At 42.3% G+C, this 19,316-nt stretch overlaps 1 protein-coding gene across 1 annotated transcript in view; it reads left to right on the forward strand.

The window, feature by feature from the left end:
* Positions 1-19,316, forward strand: part of LOC117360298 (connector enhancer of kinase suppressor of ras 2-like) — a 719,694-nt gene that overhangs the window by 634,950 nt on the left and 65,428 nt on the right. The window contains exons 15-16 of the mRNA XM_033943988.1: positions 12,692-12,740; positions 14,241-14,413. Of these exons, the coding sequence (XP_033799879.1) occupies positions 12,692-12,740; positions 14,241-14,413 (222 nt within the window). The remainder of the gene's footprint in view (positions 1-12,691; positions 12,741-14,240; positions 14,414-19,316) is intronic.

A 19,316-nucleotide genomic window follows, 5' to 3' on the forward strand; every position in this document is an offset into this window, starting at 1 on the left:
TTTATGTTTGATGAAAATGCAATTTTGAAGTTTATTATATATATATGTATATTTTAATGCATTGTTTTTGAATGAACAATTAATAAAGATTTATTTTAAAAAAAAAGAAGTATAGTCTGTTCTCATCATTCATGCATTCCCGATGCGCAATTTCATGTATCCACAGTTGCATCCATTGCAACCAATATTCCCCATTTGCGGTGTTCATGTATTCACAAACTGGCTCTAAAAAAACAGCTTTCTTTGCTTTCACTTTCACCTCACAATCAGGTTTCTATATCTGCATGCACCCACCCTCCCTGGATGTGTAACTCAAATAAGAAATCAGGAGAATAATCCAACTAATCAACTTTAAGAAAAATTTATCAATGTTAATTTAAATAACTTATTATTACCCAAAATTTCTGAGTTCATTTTCTCATATTTGTAGCATAAACATAAAGAATCCCACCAAAAATGGGAAATTAAGCTGGTCCCAATTTTTCCAATTTTTGGTAACAGAATATACATTAAAGAAAGTCTACCAGAATACAAAGTGAGTCACTTGCCAGTAGGAGTTCATAGCGCGTGTCCTTGCACCAAAGGTTGCAGAATTTTTTCGGTAGACTTGTCTAGGACAGGGGTTCTCAACCTAGATCTTGGGATACACCTTGCCAGTTGCGTTTTCAGAATCTTCACACTGAATAGGCATGAGACAGATTTGCATTTGGAGGAGGCAGTGCATGTAGATTTGGCTCATGCATATTAATTGTGGATATCCTGAAACCTTGGCTGGTCAGATGTGTTCCGAGGACTGAGCTGAGAATCACTGGTCTTCGATATTGAGAGACTGATTATGAAAAGACAGACCTAATTGAATTGAAATAGGAGGGAAGGTGTTAGAATAATATGTGAAAACCTACAAGCGGTCTGTTCTCATAGGGCCAGTTTCTATAAACGGTGCAGCGCAGTTGTCAATCAACAACTAGGTGCCATTTAAACAATACTGCATAGTGCACCTAGGGCTCCTTTTACAAAGGGCGCTAAACATTTTATTGCATGCTAAATGTTAGCGTGCACTAAACGATGTGCTAAACGCTAATGCATGCATGTTAGTCTATGGATGCGTTAGCGGTTAGCGCATGTGTATAGTTAGCGTGTGCTAAAACACATAGCGCACCTTAGTAAAACAGGCGGCTAGTTTAAGTTGCTAACATTTGTATTTGAAAAAGATCTGAATATGATTTTGAAATTGTACTTTAAGAAGTCCCCTAGTAAACAACACAAAAGGGGGCATAGCCAGGGGTATGGTATTGGCATTCCAAAAATGTGCACATGGATGGAATACAACCATTCACACATCCAAATGCCATGAGTTGGGTGCCACAAGAGAGTCCAACTGGAAGATATAAGAACATAAGAACTGCCACTGCTGGGTCAGACCAGCGGTCTATCATGCCCAGCAGTCCGCTCCCGCGGTGGCCCTTAGGTCAAAGACTAGTGCCCTTAGTATAGCCTTACCTGCGTATGTTCTGGTTCAGCAGGAACTTGTCTAACTTCGTCTTGAATCCCTGGAGGGTGTTTTCCCCTATAACAGCCTCCGGAAGAGCATTCCAGTTTTCCACCACTCTCTGGGTGAATTAGAACTTCCTTATGTTTGTACGGAATCTATCCCCTTTTAACTTTAGAGAGTGCCCTCTCGTTTTCTCTACCTTGGAAATGGTGAACAACCTGTCTTTATCTACCAAGTTTATTCCCTTCATTATTTTGAATGTTTCGATCATGTCCCCTCTCAGTCTCCTCCTTTCAAGGGAGAAGAGGCCCAGTTTCTCTAATCTCTCACTGTACAACAACTCCTCCAGCCCCTTAACCATTTTAGTCGCTCTTCTCTGGACCCTTTCGAGTAGTACTGTGTCCTTCCTCACGTATGGCAATCAGTACTGGATGCAGTATTCCAGGTGGGAGCGTACCATGGCCTGGTACAGTGGCATGATAACCTTCTCTGATCTGTTCGTGATTCCCTTCTTAATCATTCCTAGCATCCTGTTTGCCCTTTTCGCCGCCGACGCTCATTGCGCAGACAGCTTCATCAACTTGTTGACAAGTCTTTTTCCTGGGGGATCTCTCCGAGTACTGCACCAGACATCCTGTATTCGTGTATATGATTTTTGTTACCGACATGCATCACCTTACCTAACCTCATTTGCCATGTCACGGCCCATTTCTCAACCGTGTGTATGTCACGTTGCAGGTCTTTGCAATCCTTCTGCATCTTCACTACTCTCAATAACTTTCTATCGTCAGCAAATTTAATCACCTCGCTCATCGTACCAATTTCCAGGTCGTTTATAAATATGTTGAAGAGCACGGGTCCAAGAACCAAACCTTGCGGCACTCCACTCGTGACTCTTTTCCAGTCTGAGTATTGTCCATTTACCCCCACTCTCTGCTACCTATACACCAACCAGTTTTTAATCCATGCGAGTATTTCACCCTCGATTCCATGGCCCACAAACGAAGACCAGGCAAAGAACAGTGGGACAGGACAAAAAGCTTTCCAGCAGAGCCAGCTGGATAAAATCAGTGATCTTATATTTCATTCCAAAGAAGCATACAGTAAAAGTAGACTTGACACAGCACCGTGTTTCAGCGTAACAGTCCGCCTGCATTAGGGGTCAATGGGAACTCAACATCACTGAAAATGACATCGTAGGAGGGATTGGGCACCCTCCTGCCGGCAACCTTCAGGGAGGGGTGGGGGTTTTATTGGGGGGACCGGGGAGGGGGGTTTCGTTGGGGAGGTCCGGCAGGAGAGATTGGGCACTCTCTGCCAGCGATCTTTGGGGTGGGGTTATCAGTCTTCAGGCAGGAGGGGTTGGGCTCCCTTCTGCTGCGATCTTCGTGGGGAGGTGATCTTCAGGCAAGAAGGGTTGGGCTCCCTCCTGCCACAATCTACGTGGGGATGGGCATCTTCGGGCAGGAGGGGTTGGGCTCTCTCCTGCAATGATTGTTTGAGGGGGGACTGGCAGCCATGGCAGTCCGCTCACATGGTGGCCCTTAGGTCAAAGACCAGTGTCCTAACTGAGACTACCTTACCTGTGTACATTCTGGTTCAGCAGGAACTTGTCTAACTTTGTCTTGAATCCCTGGAGGGTGTTTTCTCCTATAACAGCCTCCGGAAGAGCGTTCCAGTTTTCCACCACTCTGGGTGAAGAAGAACTTCCTTACCTTTGTACGGAATCTATCCCCTTTTAGCTTTAGAGAGAGCCCTCTCGTTCTCTCTACCTTGGAGAGGGTGAACAACCTGTTTCTATCTACTAAGTCTATTTCCTTCGTTATCTTAAATGTTTTGATCATGTTCCCTCTCAGTTTCCTCTTTTCAAAGGAGAAGAGGCCCAGTTTCTCTAATCTCCCACTGTACGTCAACTCCTCCATCCCTTTAACCATTTTAGTTGCTCTTCTCTGGACCCTTTCGAGTAGTACCGTGTCCTTCTTAATGTATGGCGACCAGTGCTGGATGCAGTATTCCAGGTGGGGGCGTATCATGGCCTGGTACAGCGGCATGATAACCTTCTCCGATCTGCTCGTGATCCCCTTCTTAATCTTTCCTAGCAAACAGAAGTATACATTAACAAATCATTCTAGTCATAATTTATGTTCTTTCAGTCTTCATACTGTGATTTGTTGCAATGAATTCTATGGTGTACCTGTTAATTTTCTGAGTGGGAACCTCTAGTGATATTACTGACTGACATTCATGCAGCCCTCTGTGTATAAAGGTTGCCCACCTCTGGTCTATGTGATATATCTCTCTGGGCTGCACAAAAAGCAGATATAAGTGAAACATCTACTTTGACCTTTCCAGTTATACTTGTATCTTCAGTGGTGCTGTCTTAACAGAAAACACTGCTGAATAAGTGTATGGAATCTTCTAAATTAAACGTTTCAAATATTCACTACCTGTTCTGCTGAATATTGGTTTCTGTGTCTCCAGTGTAGGCTAATGTATCTCACAGGTATTCAATGCAACTATTCGGAAAATCTGACTGGCCAGAGTGCCATCACGACAGTATTGGGAAGCAATGCTCTATCTCTTCTAAGGACCTGCTTTGTGGGGGAGCTGACACTGGCTTGAACTGCTTGCTTTTAAATCCAGTGTAAAATGAACTTTATTATCACAATGATACTTCACATGATTACGTAATCCTTGTCCCAGGGTGTTTAAAGTGCAAATTGATTCATAGGAAGTTTAGTAGGTTGCTAGTTCTATTATTCTAAGTTCAACTTTTGTCATGATTACACACCATTTCTAATTCCCTGTTATCTGTATTAGGAAAGTGGCTGCAGAGCAGGGACATAAAGTCCTGATAAGCAGAGCCCTTAAATCACTAACTAGGACATTAATTCAGCAGGGTGCAGAGTGAAGCAGTCTTCATTAAGCTCTTCAGAACAGATGTGTCATCTGCTTATCTCTAGACATAAGACTTCGTGCATGCTGCAGTAGACCAATGAACAATGGTCTAAATGAATATTAATTTTCTCACTAAAAACTTCTAGGCGTCATTCTTGTTTCATTGTACAAAGTGGTTTTGAAAAGTACAATCTAATATTTTGTGACTTATTTTTCTAAAGCTTAGTTAGGTGCCCAACTTCTATCCTTGGGCACCAGAATCTGAGGAATCTTCAAAAGCCAGTTTTTTATGCCTAAATTCATTAGACACCTACTCTTAAGAAGTGCCTAGCTAAGCAACGGTGTCAGAGGCTACATGAGTGAAAACAGTTGGACCCGAGGCGGCAGAAAGGAAGGCGTGGCTCCAGTGGCGTACCTAGGGTATGTGGCACCCGGGGCCCATCATTTTTTGACACCCCCCCATGTAAAAAAATATTTTTTGTAATGACCATGAAACAGAATAAATGGTCAGAATAGAAACAGGCAGTGAAAATTTTCTTATATTCCAAACATAACATAACATAAATTATGTCTGAATTGTCATGACATCAGAAGTACATATGGAGTAGTTGCAGGTGATGCTTGGGACAGTTCTGATTGTGTTAGTTCGGTTTTATGTGTTTTTTGAATAGAAGGGTTTTTATTACTTTTTGAAGGTTTTGCAGTCTGTGGTGGATGTCAATTGGTTGTAGAGTTGGGGGTCGAGTGTTGCAGCTCGAATGGCTAGGAGGTTGTCGAACAGTTTTTTTCTTTTGACGTTTTTGGTTGGAGGGTGTGTGAATGGTGTGCGAGTTCTCCTATGTCTGTTTGAGGTGGATTGAATTATTTAGCTGAAGAAATTAGTTACCCCCTCATCCCACACACATTAATTATCTTCCATTTTTGTTCCCATTATAAAAAACACTGATAAGTTCCCAGAAAAAAAATACATTAAAATAAGAAGTGAAAACAAAGGCCCCTACAGATGAGAACATAACATAAGAATAGCCTAACTGGGTCAGACCAATGGTCCATCATGCCCAGTAGCCCATTCTCATGGTAGCCAATCCAGGACACTAATACCTGGTCAAAACCCAAAGAGTAGCAACATTCCATGCTACTGATCCAGGGCAAGCACTTCCCCCATGTTTTAATAACAGATTATGAACTTTTCCTCCAGGAATTTGTCCAAATCTTTCTTAAAACCAGCTACACTATCTGCTTTTACCATAACTTCTGGCCACTTCATTTTTAAGTTTAGATCTTTCCTTTCAAACAGAGACCTTGCTAGATGTCAAATACAGCACAAGGTAACTTCACATGGACTTAGCTGTGCAGGAAATGTGAATCTCCTCATACACCCACCATATAGTGCAAAAATGTGCAAAGGTCTGTTTTTTTCTTTCGATCACTACATAGCCTAATGCCACACAAGCAGCGCTGTTACAAACATATTCTGTAGGTCAATGCTAAGGATAACAAAGTTTCCTTCCTTGGACCAGAAGGAGATACTGATAAACCACTGGAAGAGATCCCAAAACAACACCCAAAGAACCACTCAGTGTGTGAACCAGTTGAGTGGAGTGGACTAACTGGGAGGTGGAAATGGGTCCGGAGTTTGCTCAGCAGAATTTCCCAGACCACCTCTTCCTCTCAACACATTGACACGCTGCCACCATCACCACTAGGAACACCTCACTGGGTAGGCCATCTATGCTATAAACTTTATAAAACACATTATTATATTTTCTTATAAAGCACATATTTTAACTGAACTCTCTGACATCCTCAGCCTTTCCATTCACAAAAATAGAAGGAAGAAAAGTTCCCATTTCCTGCTGTCTCATGTCCCCGGCCTATACAATATTTTTTTTCTGCAGACCCTTCAAAAGTCTGAACAAATCCTCGTTTCACTTGCATTATAAAGTACTGAGGATGCCATCTCTCCCCAATCCCTGGTCCTAAAGTCTAAGACAGTAGCACAAACTAATGCTGCCAGATTCAGGAAAAAATATTTCGATTCGATTCAGCCTATTGAATTGGTTTTTCAATTCGATTTTCCTGCCCAGTTGGGTGATTTTGTTCAAAACTCCTGGTGGGTTTTATAACTTTTTCGCCCCCTTTGGCTTCTCCTAACCACACCGGCGCTGTGGTGTAAATAAAATAAAGAAACAAAAAGGACTTTTCCTCTCTCTGTTAAATCCTAGCTCACGTTTGCAGTCCAACACCAGCTCTGGCAGGATACACATTTCAAATATGACATATTATAATCACAAAACAGAAAATAAAATTAATTTTTCTACCTTTTGTTGTCTGGTTATATTTCAAATCTTGTTGGTCCAAGGCTCTGGTTTTCTTCTGATAACTTGCTTGCCAGGGTCTCCTTCTTTCTGCATGCTAACCATCCATCTGCCAACTCTGTCCTCCCTTTCCATTTCCCTTCCCTTCCCAGGAAGTCTGGTATATTTCCTTTTTTTCATCTCCCTCCACAGATCCACCTTTTCTTAACTACCCTTTCATCTGGCATCTCTCCCTCCTTCCCCACCACCCCAGAGTCCACCATCTCTCCCTTTCTTTTCCTAATTACCCTCCTATCCAGTATCTCTATCCCTCCTCCACACCATCCCTTGTGTCCAATTTCTCTACCTTTCTGTTCCTTCCCTCCCTAAATCCCATGGTCCATCATCTCTCTCCCTCGCCTCTATTTTCAGACCCATTATTTCTTACCCCCCCCCCAAAGTTTGGCATATGCACGTCTCTTTGAACACCCCCTTCCCTCCGTGTACTTCTAAACCTGGGTCCCCCCAAAGGCCTGTCCCCCCTTAAAGGTCTGCCTGTCCCCCCTTGAAGGCCTGTCCCCCCTTGTAGGCCTGTCCCCCCCTTGTAGGCCTGTCCCCCCCCTTGAAGGCCTGCACCCCCTGGAAGGTCTGTACCCCCCCAAAGGCCTACAACCCCCGAAGGCCTGCACCTCCCCCGAAGGCCTGTCCCACCCCCTTGTAGGCCTGTCCCCCCCTTGAAGGCCTGCCTGCCCCCCCCTTGAAGGCCTGTCTGTCCCCCCCTTGAAGGCCTGTCCCTCCCCCTTGAAGGCCTGCACCCCTTGAAGGTCTGCACACACCCCCCCAAAGGCCTGCTTGCCTGCCTGTCACCCCCTTCCCCCTTGAAAGCCTGCCTGCCTGCCCACCCGCCCCACCCTGAAGGCCTGATGCCCCGACCCACCACGAAGGACCGCTCGCCCCCCTGGCCTCCCCGCACCACCTATGAAGCAGCCGCAGCAGGATCGCGACGTCAGCGATCCCTGCGCTGCTTAGGTGCTGCTTCCTGCGCCGCAGTCCCGCCCCTCCTCTGACATCAGAGGAGGGGCGGGACCGCGGCGCAAGGAGCAGCGCCCAAGCAGCTCAGGGATCGCTGATGTCGCGATCCTGCTGCGGGCTGCTTCACAGGTGGTGCAGGAAGGTCAGTGGGGTGAGCGGTCCTTCGGGGGTGGGGGGACTGAACGGCAAGGCCGGGAGCACCCCCCTCAGGGCTGGCACCCGGGGCGCACCACCCCCCCGCCCCCCCCTTGGTACGCCACTGCGTGGCTCAGAACAGAACGACTCTCTTCCTTCTCCTGCTGCCAGTCAGCACAGGAGAGGGAGGGATTTAACTCCACTCTCCCCCAACCCCTACACACAAACACACATCCACAGACTCTTGGCAGGAGCTCAGTGAGAAGATCAGGAAGGAAAAAGGGGAGGGGGAAGATCCAAGAGAGAGAGTACGAAAATGTAGAAGGGGCTAGATTCAGTAAATGGCATTCAAAACTGGGTTCAGGAAAAGATCAGCGCTAAACGTGAATCTAAAAAGTGCATGCACCCTTTATAGAATTGTGCTTAAGCATCAATCTCACAGACTTACGCCTGCAGAAATCAGGTCTAAATACTGGCACACAAGCTAGGTGCTCTCAGGCAGTATTCTGTCATTTCACCCTGACGCACCCCTGACTATGTCCTCTTATAAGATACGTGCCATGGGATTTAGGCACCGTGCCTTATAGAATAGCACACAGCCAGATGCATGCAAAAATACTGATTGATGCGAATTAACTGCAATAATTGTCTGTTGGCACCCAATTATTATTGGTTAAGAACTTGGTAATCAATTAACTTGTACACGCATCTTGGGTGCTGTAAGTGTGCCGGTGCCGGGTTTAACGCTGGCCCCCGGTCAACGCTCAGTAATGACCGACCTTGACGTGCCTCCAGAAGAAGTTGGAGGTCCTGCTGGTACTTATCATTAGAATAAAGGAAAAAAACAGTTTGTCAGGAACTATAAAGTTTTACCAAACTTGAGTCTCACTTTATTGCTTAAGTAGCACTTTGCCAGAGTTAAGTCTTTGAACTCCAAAAGAAAACATGAACATAAAATCCGGGCTTCTAAAACATAGCCCACACCTTCCTTGCAGGTACAAGCAGGTAAGTGATCAAATAGTTCTTAGCAGCACTGCCCTATCAGTCCCACAGTCCAGGCAGGGCAAAAATAAGACTACAAAAACTTTCCAGTTTCATAACAGTCCTTCACAATGCTGCTTAAAGACTTGTAGCCTGCGTTGCCTAGGCCTGGCTTATAACAGGCCTTTCCCAAACAACCTTAACACGCTGGTGGGGGAGGGGAGTAGCCGAATCCACTTTAAATAAACTTGCCACAATTGGCCCCACAATCCCACCCTGAGGATCTTGCGTGGATTCTCCCCACTACTATCCCTTCACACCTTCAGCAAACAAGTCCCAAGCAAACAGCAACAAAAAAGGCAAAAAGTAAAAATGCCAAGAAAAAAACCACACTACATTCAATGTCCCAAAAATCAGGCACCCCTGCAGCGGTGAGCCTAGCACAGCTCACTTGGTCCCAGACTTGTGCTTCCAGACAGTTCAAAAAGAAAACTTCAAGATTCAAAGCATACAAAAAAGGTCAAGCAATTTCACTTAGCTTTCATCCATGAATATTTCTTCCGGTTCCATGGCAGTGTCCATAAACTCCGTGGCATCCGGGTTAGCTGTCTGGCTGGCTTCAGGGACAGGAGCTACATCCAACATTTCAATGTCCTGGCTTTGTGTAGACTAAGGAGCGCAGCTCCGCGAGTCCCCTTCCTGGGCTGGCCCAGGGTAGACTGACTTAGCCTTTCTCAGTTCTGCTTCTAAAGCGTTCAACTGACCACGCCCTGACCTGAAAGGGGGAAGGGCAGCTTGTTGCTTCTGCTGGGTTTTCCTTTGGGCTTTAATTAGACCCAGCAGCTGTGCATTACCTGAGCTTCGAGCCTGCCTCTTAGGCTGTCCTTTTTTGTAAAGCACCTCCTGCTGCTCCAGGCTGTTCTCCCACTCATCTTCCCCTCCCCAGGGTTCTGTAACATGATGGTTCAATTGGAACTCAGACCCTATTTGTCTGTCTGAGCTTAACCTGTCACACTGGTTAGCCCTTTTCAGGGTAAGGCTTGGGTTATGAGGAGCTTTATCTGGAACAAACTTAGCTTCCAGGCTAGGGTTGTGACAGTGCATGCCCAAATTTAGGCACACAAATTTGGGTGCCATATACAGAATCCAAGGGAAGGAGGCAAGATAATGAATGTGGAGGTGAAGGAGAGAGTAGGGGGATGTGTTAGAGAAGTAAGGAGTTAGGAGGGGCTATGGATTGGATGGAGGGAAGGAGAAAAATGAGTGAGGGAATTAGAGAAAGGAAGTGAAGGTATCCAGAGAATTGTGAGGTTAGGGGGAGAGTGAATTAAGCGATCTGTCCCTTCTCCCTGTACATCTCCCTCCCCAACACCACAAAGATCCCAAATAAAAGATCAATAAATAAAATGGGCATATAAGAAACACCAGACAACCTAAGTTTTAGTTTAGTTTAGTTCTTGTCACACTTAGGCATTTGCACTTACACAGCTCTATGGCTTTTGAAAATGCAAGTGCGTAAATGCCAGGTGCATAGATACTGGGGTACACTACTGCCTGGAGTCAGGATGCCCAGTTTGGGAAATTCTCCCTAAATTAATAAAAACAATACCCCCTGTTACTGAGCACACGGTAGGCAGTGATTTTTAATGATGGCTGCTGTGGGTATAGAAAAAGGTTGTATATTCAGTGGTTTCTGCAAAACATCCAGGCTGCTGTAGAACATCTGGATTGGAGTAGCGAGGTGCTGGCACTTTCTAAATAGTAGCAACATTCATCTGCCATCCAGAAAGTTTATCCAGACTGCACTTAGGACTTTTTTTGCTGCCCTGTGTTATCCAAATAGTTATCCAGAGAATAAAAATTGTCACTAGCTGGCTAAATTGTGTTTTTTTTGCTTTTACTCTGTTCCCTTATCACCTGAGCGCTATTTAGGGGTACTGTCTGGATAGTGTTGCTGAATATCTGTCTTAATTGAATTTATCTGGGTAGAGAGTAACCGGATAAGCCTTCTTGAATATTGGTCAGCAAGGAACAATAATGTACTACACTATATTGATGCCTTAGCATGCATCTAAGGGGAGAATTCATCAACAGCCACTACCACATGCTAATCGCGTTAGCACATGTTAAAGATGCCCATTATTTATTGGGATTCACCCAAAGTGGTTTACAATACACTGAATAGTAATCAGGTACTCTTAAGTATTTTCCCTATCTGTCCTGGTAGGCTCACAATATAACTGGGGTACCTGGAAAAATGGAGAGGAGAGATTATGTGACTTGCCCAGAGTGACAAAGAACAGGCTGGGATGAAACTAACCACTAGGCCACACCTCCACTCCTATATTCCTATGGCATTTTAGTGCATGCTAATCCTTTTAGTGCATGTTATCCTGCGCTAATGCAGTAGTGCCCTTTGATAGATTCTCCCCTAGCTGTTCATCCCATTTAGGCATCCAATCTAATTTCATGGTAGAGTTTTAAATTTCCAGTACTGATTAAAAATCTGCCCTGCTTTTATGTGCATCAGCTTACCTAAATTCCCATGTAGTGTACTAATCCAATCCTTTAGTTTTTATACTGGTTCATTCTCTTAAAAGAAGCTCGACTCGGTTTACATAAATAATAAAGAACATAGAAAAAGTGAGAGAAAAAAAACCCCATACTAAAAATCAGTTATGGAAAATGAAGTACAATCCTAAATCTTCTAGTAGAACTATTTACACCAGGGGTATCCAACCTGCAGCCCAAGGGCCGCTTGCGGCCCAGTGAAGTATTTTGTATGGCCCCGGTCGAGGGCGATGCAGTGTTTTCCTTTGCAGCCCCCGGGTGTTTACCGTCTTGCCGGCTCCCTCCTATCTTGCTGCAGCATTTGTGTGGCCCCAGAAACATTTTTTTTCAGCCAATGCAGCCCAGGGAAGCCAAAAGGTTGGACACCCCTGATTTACACAATGTTTTTTGAAAATGTATTGTTTTTAGAAATTTTCTAAAAGTACGTGGGTCTGTAAATGTAATATTTTATATACCTTTATATCATGTGTGCTCCATTTTTTCCCCTTATAATAAACTGCTTTAAAAAAATAATAATAATTATACTGTGGGTCACACTAACTTATGGATGACCTAAACAAAATCAAATGTGGCAGACTTCTCAGCCATTAAAAGTTAGCAATGCATGAGCACATAAAATAAAGCTTCACAGAAATGAAAATGCATTGGAAGTATGATCATTTTTGACTTCTCGGGATTTCAGCAGACACAGGGCTGGTTTGACCAAGCGCACAAACTATGCAGTTAAACAGGTTGGCTATTCCAAGGGCGTAAAATATAATTCAACCACTAGAAATATATAGTAACATGACTCTAACTCAGCTGCTCTACCCAGCTGTAAACAGTGTACAGGTAGAAACAAAAAGCAATGTGGAGAAATGATGTTCCTGAGATGGACTTTATTAATATTAAAATAATCTTAAAACTTGGCAAACCACATAAAAACCTCTAGGATGCTTTTCAGCGGACTGTGTCCTAGAGGTTTTTATGTGGTTTGCCAAGTTTTAGTATTATTTTAATATTAATAAAGTCCATCTCAGGAACATCATTTGGCCACATTGCTTTTTGTCTCTTCTTGGATTTGTTTGTGGAGATCATTGGGTCGATTCTCTTGCTTTCAACAGTGTACAGGTAGTCATTAAAAAAGAGAAGTTTGTGAAGAGCTGTTAGAATTCAGGGTAGACTTTTGTGGGGATAAGGAGGAGCAGAGGAATCATTTGTGCAGGGCAGGAAAATAGGTAACTACGCTAGCTAAACAAAATACACTGTAACAACTTTTTCTCTTTTCTCCCTTGTTTCTGTTTAGTCTTTCCACTACGCTTCCCTGAGGGTAAAAAGCAAGAAAAAATCAAAAGGTAAAACCAGTGTTATATAAATATCTTTAAATAAAAAGATTTTAAACTTTTTCCAGTTTTGCCCTGTGTGTGTTGAGCTCTTCCACAAGCAATGCCAAAACTGCCGTTCGACATTTCTATTAAATAATTTAACGAATGTGTTCAGAGCTCTGCTCCTTAATTAGTTTTCCATGCATGTGCGATTTTACAGAATCTGCCACTTCAGGGGGGGGGGGGTCAATATTTAGATGTTTGGCACCGCCAACACCAGATATTCAAAGCCAGGCCCGTGCTCCCATGTCTTCTGAGATGGATCCCCTGCTCTGAGGTCCATTCTGATAATTTGCTTGGGGGCCCTTAATTAGAAATTCTGCCACTGATTGGAATATATATGGAGGAAAGTGTTAGAAAGGAATGAGAGAGCAATTAAGATGTAAGCTTTTGGAGATGAATTTGGGGGAAGTGCTGGTATTTTGTGTATGGGACATTTTCCCCTTTTTCTATTATGTGAGCACCCTTTGCATGCTCAGATTATAGAATACTAGCATTTATATGTGTAAATGTTAGAAATGTGTGCATTTGTGCCAGTTAGGCGCTATCATCTTAGCTCACAACTTGCATAGCGTGGAAATGGAAGGGGTATTTCATGTGGCACATGGACATCTCCCACAATTATGCATACCAGTGGCATAGCTAGACCCAGTATTTTGGATGGGCTGACAGTTAACTCGGATGGGCCTTTCCACCCCCACCCCCAAAATATTTTTTTAAATGTCAGGTGTTTATTTTACACCCATCCAATATCTCTCCCCTCCATTACATCCCAGCATCTGCCCTCCTATCTCTCATCCTTGTCTCTCCCTGGTACCTGCAGGGCTTAATTTTTGTTCCTGGTGCCGGCTCCATAAAGCTTCCTTTTGTCACATCCCGCCAGACAGGAAGTGATGCCAGCAAGGACAGAATGTGGCAGAAAGAAGCTTTCGGGAGATGAACCCCTGCAAGCGCTGGGGATATGTGAAGGGACAGGGTTAATAGGAGGGCAAATGCTTGGATGGCAAGGAAGAAAGAGGAGGGAGGGCAGTATGGTGCTGCCACTGGGTGGGCCAAAGCTGGGTACCCAGGCCCAACCATAGCTACACCACTGATGCACACATGTTATAGAATAGTGTGATTTAAGTGCTAAAGGGCTGCAATTAGGCATGGTCATGCATAAGAACACAAGAATAGTCTTACTGGGTCAGACCAATGGTCCATCTAGCCCAGTAGCCTATTTTCATGGTGGCCAATCCAGGTCACTAGTACCTGGCTAAAACTCAAAGAGTAGCAACATTCCATGTTACCAATCCAGGGCAAGCAGTGGCTTCCCCCATGTCTTTCTCAATAACAGACTAAACCATAGACATGGCAAGGATACACTTAAATGTTGGTATGTAAATGCCTACTTATGCTAGCATTCAATAATGGAATCTGATCATGTTGAGCCATGGCAGAACCCTCACATTTTCTTCCGGTTCTCAGGAGGTTCATTGACCAGTGGGAGCAGAAGGCGAATTTCTTGCAAAGACCTTGGCCATGGTGACTGTGAAGGCTGGCTATGGAAGAAAAAAGATGCCAAAGGCTATTTTACACAGAAATGGAAAAAATACTGGTTTATTCTGAAGGATTCTTCACTATACTGGTATACTAACCAAAATGTAAGTAGACATCATAATAGAGAACATTCAGTAGTTGATAGTGAAAGAGGACCATATTCGGCAGCATGCTGAATGCATAAAGATATCTGTGCTATTTATCCCCAGCAGGTCCTGTCGGACATTACCTACTAAAATGTACATATTACATTTTCGCTCAGCAAATTGTATTTCTATACTATTGCCTCCTGAGGTCTCTGATCTCTGTATTTCCTCTGAACATTTACTTATTGTATTTCGCTGAATGTCCAGCACTCTTGATTGTAAACCGCCTAGAAGTCGCAAGATTGTGGCGGTATAGAAGAATAAAGTTATTATTATTATTATTATATGGATATAAGATTATGTATATATTCATCCAACTTATACTTATATGTAGGATTGTTGAATATGTGGATAGCTTATCCACATAAAGTTAGGATTACTATTTATGCGGTTCTCTATTGCTGATAAATTTTCCCAGATGGCAGCTGAATATCGCTGCTCTCTGGATAAATATAGGCTCCTCGCAAATCCTTAACTTATAAGGATAAATTCTGGTAGTACATCACGTGTATGTTGCCAAAGTTTATGTTTAGCATGTTGGAAATTTTAAACTGCTTATGCAACCAGTACCCGATGCGGGCGGCATGAGTGCTTTTTAATGATTATCCCAACTTTGATAGATTGCTGAATGACTGCATGCATAATGTAGTCTCATAATTAGACATAACAACTAGACAAGAAAACCTACAATCACTCCTCAAAAGATAGATTCGAAATATAGCAAAAAAAAAAAGTTATGAATTTCTACATCCGTGTATCCAGATAAAATTATAACAGATTTATAATAACACTATGGCAGTATGAATCTTAATTGTACATCATTTCTTAACAGGAGGGAAAAAGACCTCAGACCACTTATATATTGTTTCAAAATAGCCAAAGTTGGTCAATTGAACGAAACATCACTGTAATCATAAGTCATTAAAAAACCCAACCTGTATAATTAATTTATAACTTACTGTAGTGTACTGTGAAAAATTTATTAATTTTTATTTATTTATTTATTTAAAAAAATTGTATGAATTGCTTAAATCTAAGTGATGTACAAAACATTTACATCCACTATTTAAAGTACAAACAAACATTGTAAAATGCAGTAAACAAATAAGTCTTCCCCACAAATTTCCTCAATACAGAATTCTTTAAAACCTTTTTTTAAAATAAATCTTTATTGATTTTCAAATATTGACAGTGCAATACATGTATAACTGAACTTAACAAATCAAGAAAAGCACTTTGAACTTATAAATATTCAAAAGCAATTATCCCCCCCTTTAATTAATCAAAACTACAAATGCATATAATTTTCCAATAACCTAGTTTTAATTAAAATAGTAGTGAGAATTCTTTAAATCTAAAACAAATAATAACCACAGAGTTAAAGAAAGGCATCCACAAATAATTTTAGTGTTATTGTTATAGTTAATCATTTAGCTTTTGGTTAGAACAGTGGTCTCCAATTGGGTTTTCAGGCTAGCCCTAATGAATATGCATGAGAGAGGTTTGAATATAATGGAAGTGACAGGCATGAAAATCTGCTCCATGCATATTCATTAGGGCCATACTGAAAACCCAACTGGACTGGTGGTCCTCCAGGACAGGGTTGGGGACCACTGGGTTAGAACATCCTGATTCCAATGGGCCCATGTCACCCAATGCTTCGTCAGGGAATCAGTGTAAAAACTTGTCAGTGGAGACTGGCACTACTCCAGACTCCTCATGTAACACCAACCAAATATCAATTGCAACAACAAACAAATAAACATACGGTTAACCAAACCATCAGTCCCAGCACATCACACCACATACTCACGTACAGTTTAAAATCAATACAAAAATCCAGTTCGAGAAATGATTCCATCCTGGATAAAGCCTATATCTTTACTGCCTGATCACAACTGTTACACCACTTGAAACAATATTTCTAAACTGACTAAAGGCAGGAAGCTGGTTAAATAACATTGTGTTAATATAACCATTACTAGACACATCAGATCTCGTGCCCCCACAACCATTATCTTATTCATCCTGCAAACCCATAACGAAAACCTATAACAAAAACCACTCTCTCGTGCTTCGCTGACAACGTTCAACATCACAGCACGGTAACTTCAAATGTAATAACCACACTCATCAACACAGGTCATAAAACCACTCACCTCAAGTCAAAACATATACCTAGTATGCATAAATGGTCTAGATGCCAGACTCAAGTCTGCATGAAATGCAATAAGCTCCTGCCAGCAAAGTTTTGATGAAATCTGTGGCAGTCGATCAGCAAGCACACGATACTGCCAGAAACTAGAGCTTGCAACAGCATTTGTTACAGCCGTCCCGTTATAATTTTAAGGTTGAGTGTGGTGACCAATTGTCAAGCACGCTATATTTGTAGCCTACGTGCCCGGAATTTAAATTTGACATAGGACATCATCACGGCTGATGTTTGCTGGCAGAAATGATGCACACTCTAGTCAGTGGGTTAGTAAGGAGGGAGTGGGGGGGGGCAGACTGCCTCGGGCATTGTCTTGGTGGGGGCACTGGCACCTCTCCGCCCCCCATGCTATGCTCGTGCTCTCCTTTCCCCGCCCCCACGTACAACTTTAAAAATCTTCACCAGCATGAACAACTATTCTAGCCTGTTGCTCACGCCGGCCTGGTTCCCACTGAAATTCCCTCTGAAAAGTGACATCAGAGGGAACGCCAGCAGGAGCAGCAGGCCGAAGAAGCTGCTCGCGCAGGTGAAGATTTAGAGGTACAGGGTGGGAAGGGAAGGCTCAAGTGTGGCAGGCGGGTAGGTGTGGAAGGAGCGGGGGGGGGGAATACAGAGAGGACGGTATGGAGGCACCACCGCCATGGGCAACTCTTACCCTCACTGCGCCACTGGCCGTAGTATACAGTACATATAGGACTCCTTTTACTAAGGTACGCTAGCGTTTTTAGCGCACGCAAGAGATTAGCGCGTGCTGTCAAAAAATTACCACATATTTGGTCCTGGAGGTTGAAGTGTACAATGTCTGCTTCTATGAGGCAAACATGGTTTTTCCTGTTGCATAGAGCACTCTGGACCCCTGTTCGTTTACAAAAATTGGATTGCTCTAGGTCAGAGGTCTCAAACTCAAATCCTTTGCAGGGCCACATTTTGGATTTGTAGGTACTTGGAGGGTTGCAGAAAAAAATAGTTAATGTCTTATTAAAGAAATGACAATTTTGCATGAGGTAAAACTATAGTTTATAAATCTTTCCTTTTGGCTAAGTCTTAATAATAATATTGTAATTTATAGCTAAAGAGACATATGATCAAGAAACTGTTTTATTTTACTTTTGTGATTATGATAAATATACTGAGGGCCTCAAAATAGTACCTGGCGGGCTGCGAGTTTGAGACCACTGCTCTAGGTCTAATAGATGTTGGCATTGTAACCTTGATGCTGGAACTTTAGATCATTTGTTGTTTTATTGTCCATTCATTAAAAATTTTTGGATCTCTATTTGGGATCAAATAAATCATTTAATGGAAAATTATGTAGCATTATCATACGACACAATTTTATTTGGCATGCTGATGAGAGCTAAGTCTCAAATATCTGCTAATAATAATAAGCTTTTGATGATATTGACAGGAGTTGCCATTCAACAAATAACGTATAACTGGAAAGATTGTACAAGGTTGAATTATTGTTTCTGGTGGAATTCAGTATGTCATGTGTTTAAAATGGAAAGAGCGTTGGCAGTTCAAAAAGGTTACTATAATAAATTTAAGGATGTGTGGGGGCCATTTTTAAATTATTATAATGAATAATTTACACTTTTCCAAATTTTTAATTCTTACATGTGGATCGGGGGGGGGGGTTTGGATTTCTATTAATAATATATATGAATGATAAGATATTATATTCATGTGGTATATTTTTTGTTGTATATGGAAGTGGGAGGGGGTGGGGGTTATATCTTTTTGTTGTATGATATGGTAGATTTTCAAGTGATATTGTATTCTAATTGTTTGATATTTACTGTACACTTATTGTGAATGTTAAAATGAATAAAGAATTTTTTTTAAAAAAAGACAATTAAAAAATTACCACCTGCCCATTTTAGCGTACGCTAAGCGCATGCTAAAACCACTAGCACACCTTTGTAAAAGGAGTCCATAGTCAGTGCCATTACTTATGTGGATAATGGTACTGAATATTTGTCAAGTGTTTAATCCCACAGATGACATTTTAAAGAAATACTGATAAAAAAAAAAAAGAAAGAAATACTGACTGTCTGAATATTGACTCAAAGCATAAAATACTCTAGGTAGCTGCAGCTTAAGGCTTATGATTCTGGATCCAGTCCTAGTTCTGATTCAACTGGAAGAAAAGAAGGAAACAGTTTTTGGCATTAAAAGATACAGTGGAACATGAGCTAACATGAATGCCACATTAATCTACTAAAACATTGATTTAAGGGTTAGCAAAGAATCTTATTCAATTAAACTAACAATAGATTTGTGCCCAGCTTTTATGAGTTAAATAACGAAAGGCTTAGAAGCTAAACACAGATGTCTTTAGTCCACTAAAAATAGTGTTTCCTGCAAATTGCTTGCTGCTCTGTATTCTAAGATATACAATAAGCGTAATTTTGAAATCAGGAAGTGCTACTAGGGAGAGCTTTTTCACTAATTGCAATGCCAGTCAGTGAACATTGTATCATTCAGGCGGCAGTGCTTGTGGCATGGCAACAAAACATGAGGTGGTTAATTGGATGAATGACAACTGGTTGACACTGAATGTAGCAAAGGCTGAGCTGTTGTGTGTTACTTCTGCTCCAGCTGTTTCATTCTCTGCTGAAATGATGCTGTCTAATACACCAATAAAGT

Source organism: Geotrypetes seraphini, chromosome 5 (genome assembly GCF_902459505.1).
Source record: "Geotrypetes seraphini chromosome 5, aGeoSer1.1, whole genome shotgun sequence".
NCBI lineage: Eukaryota > Metazoa > Chordata > Amphibia > Gymnophiona > Dermophiidae > Geotrypetes > Geotrypetes seraphini.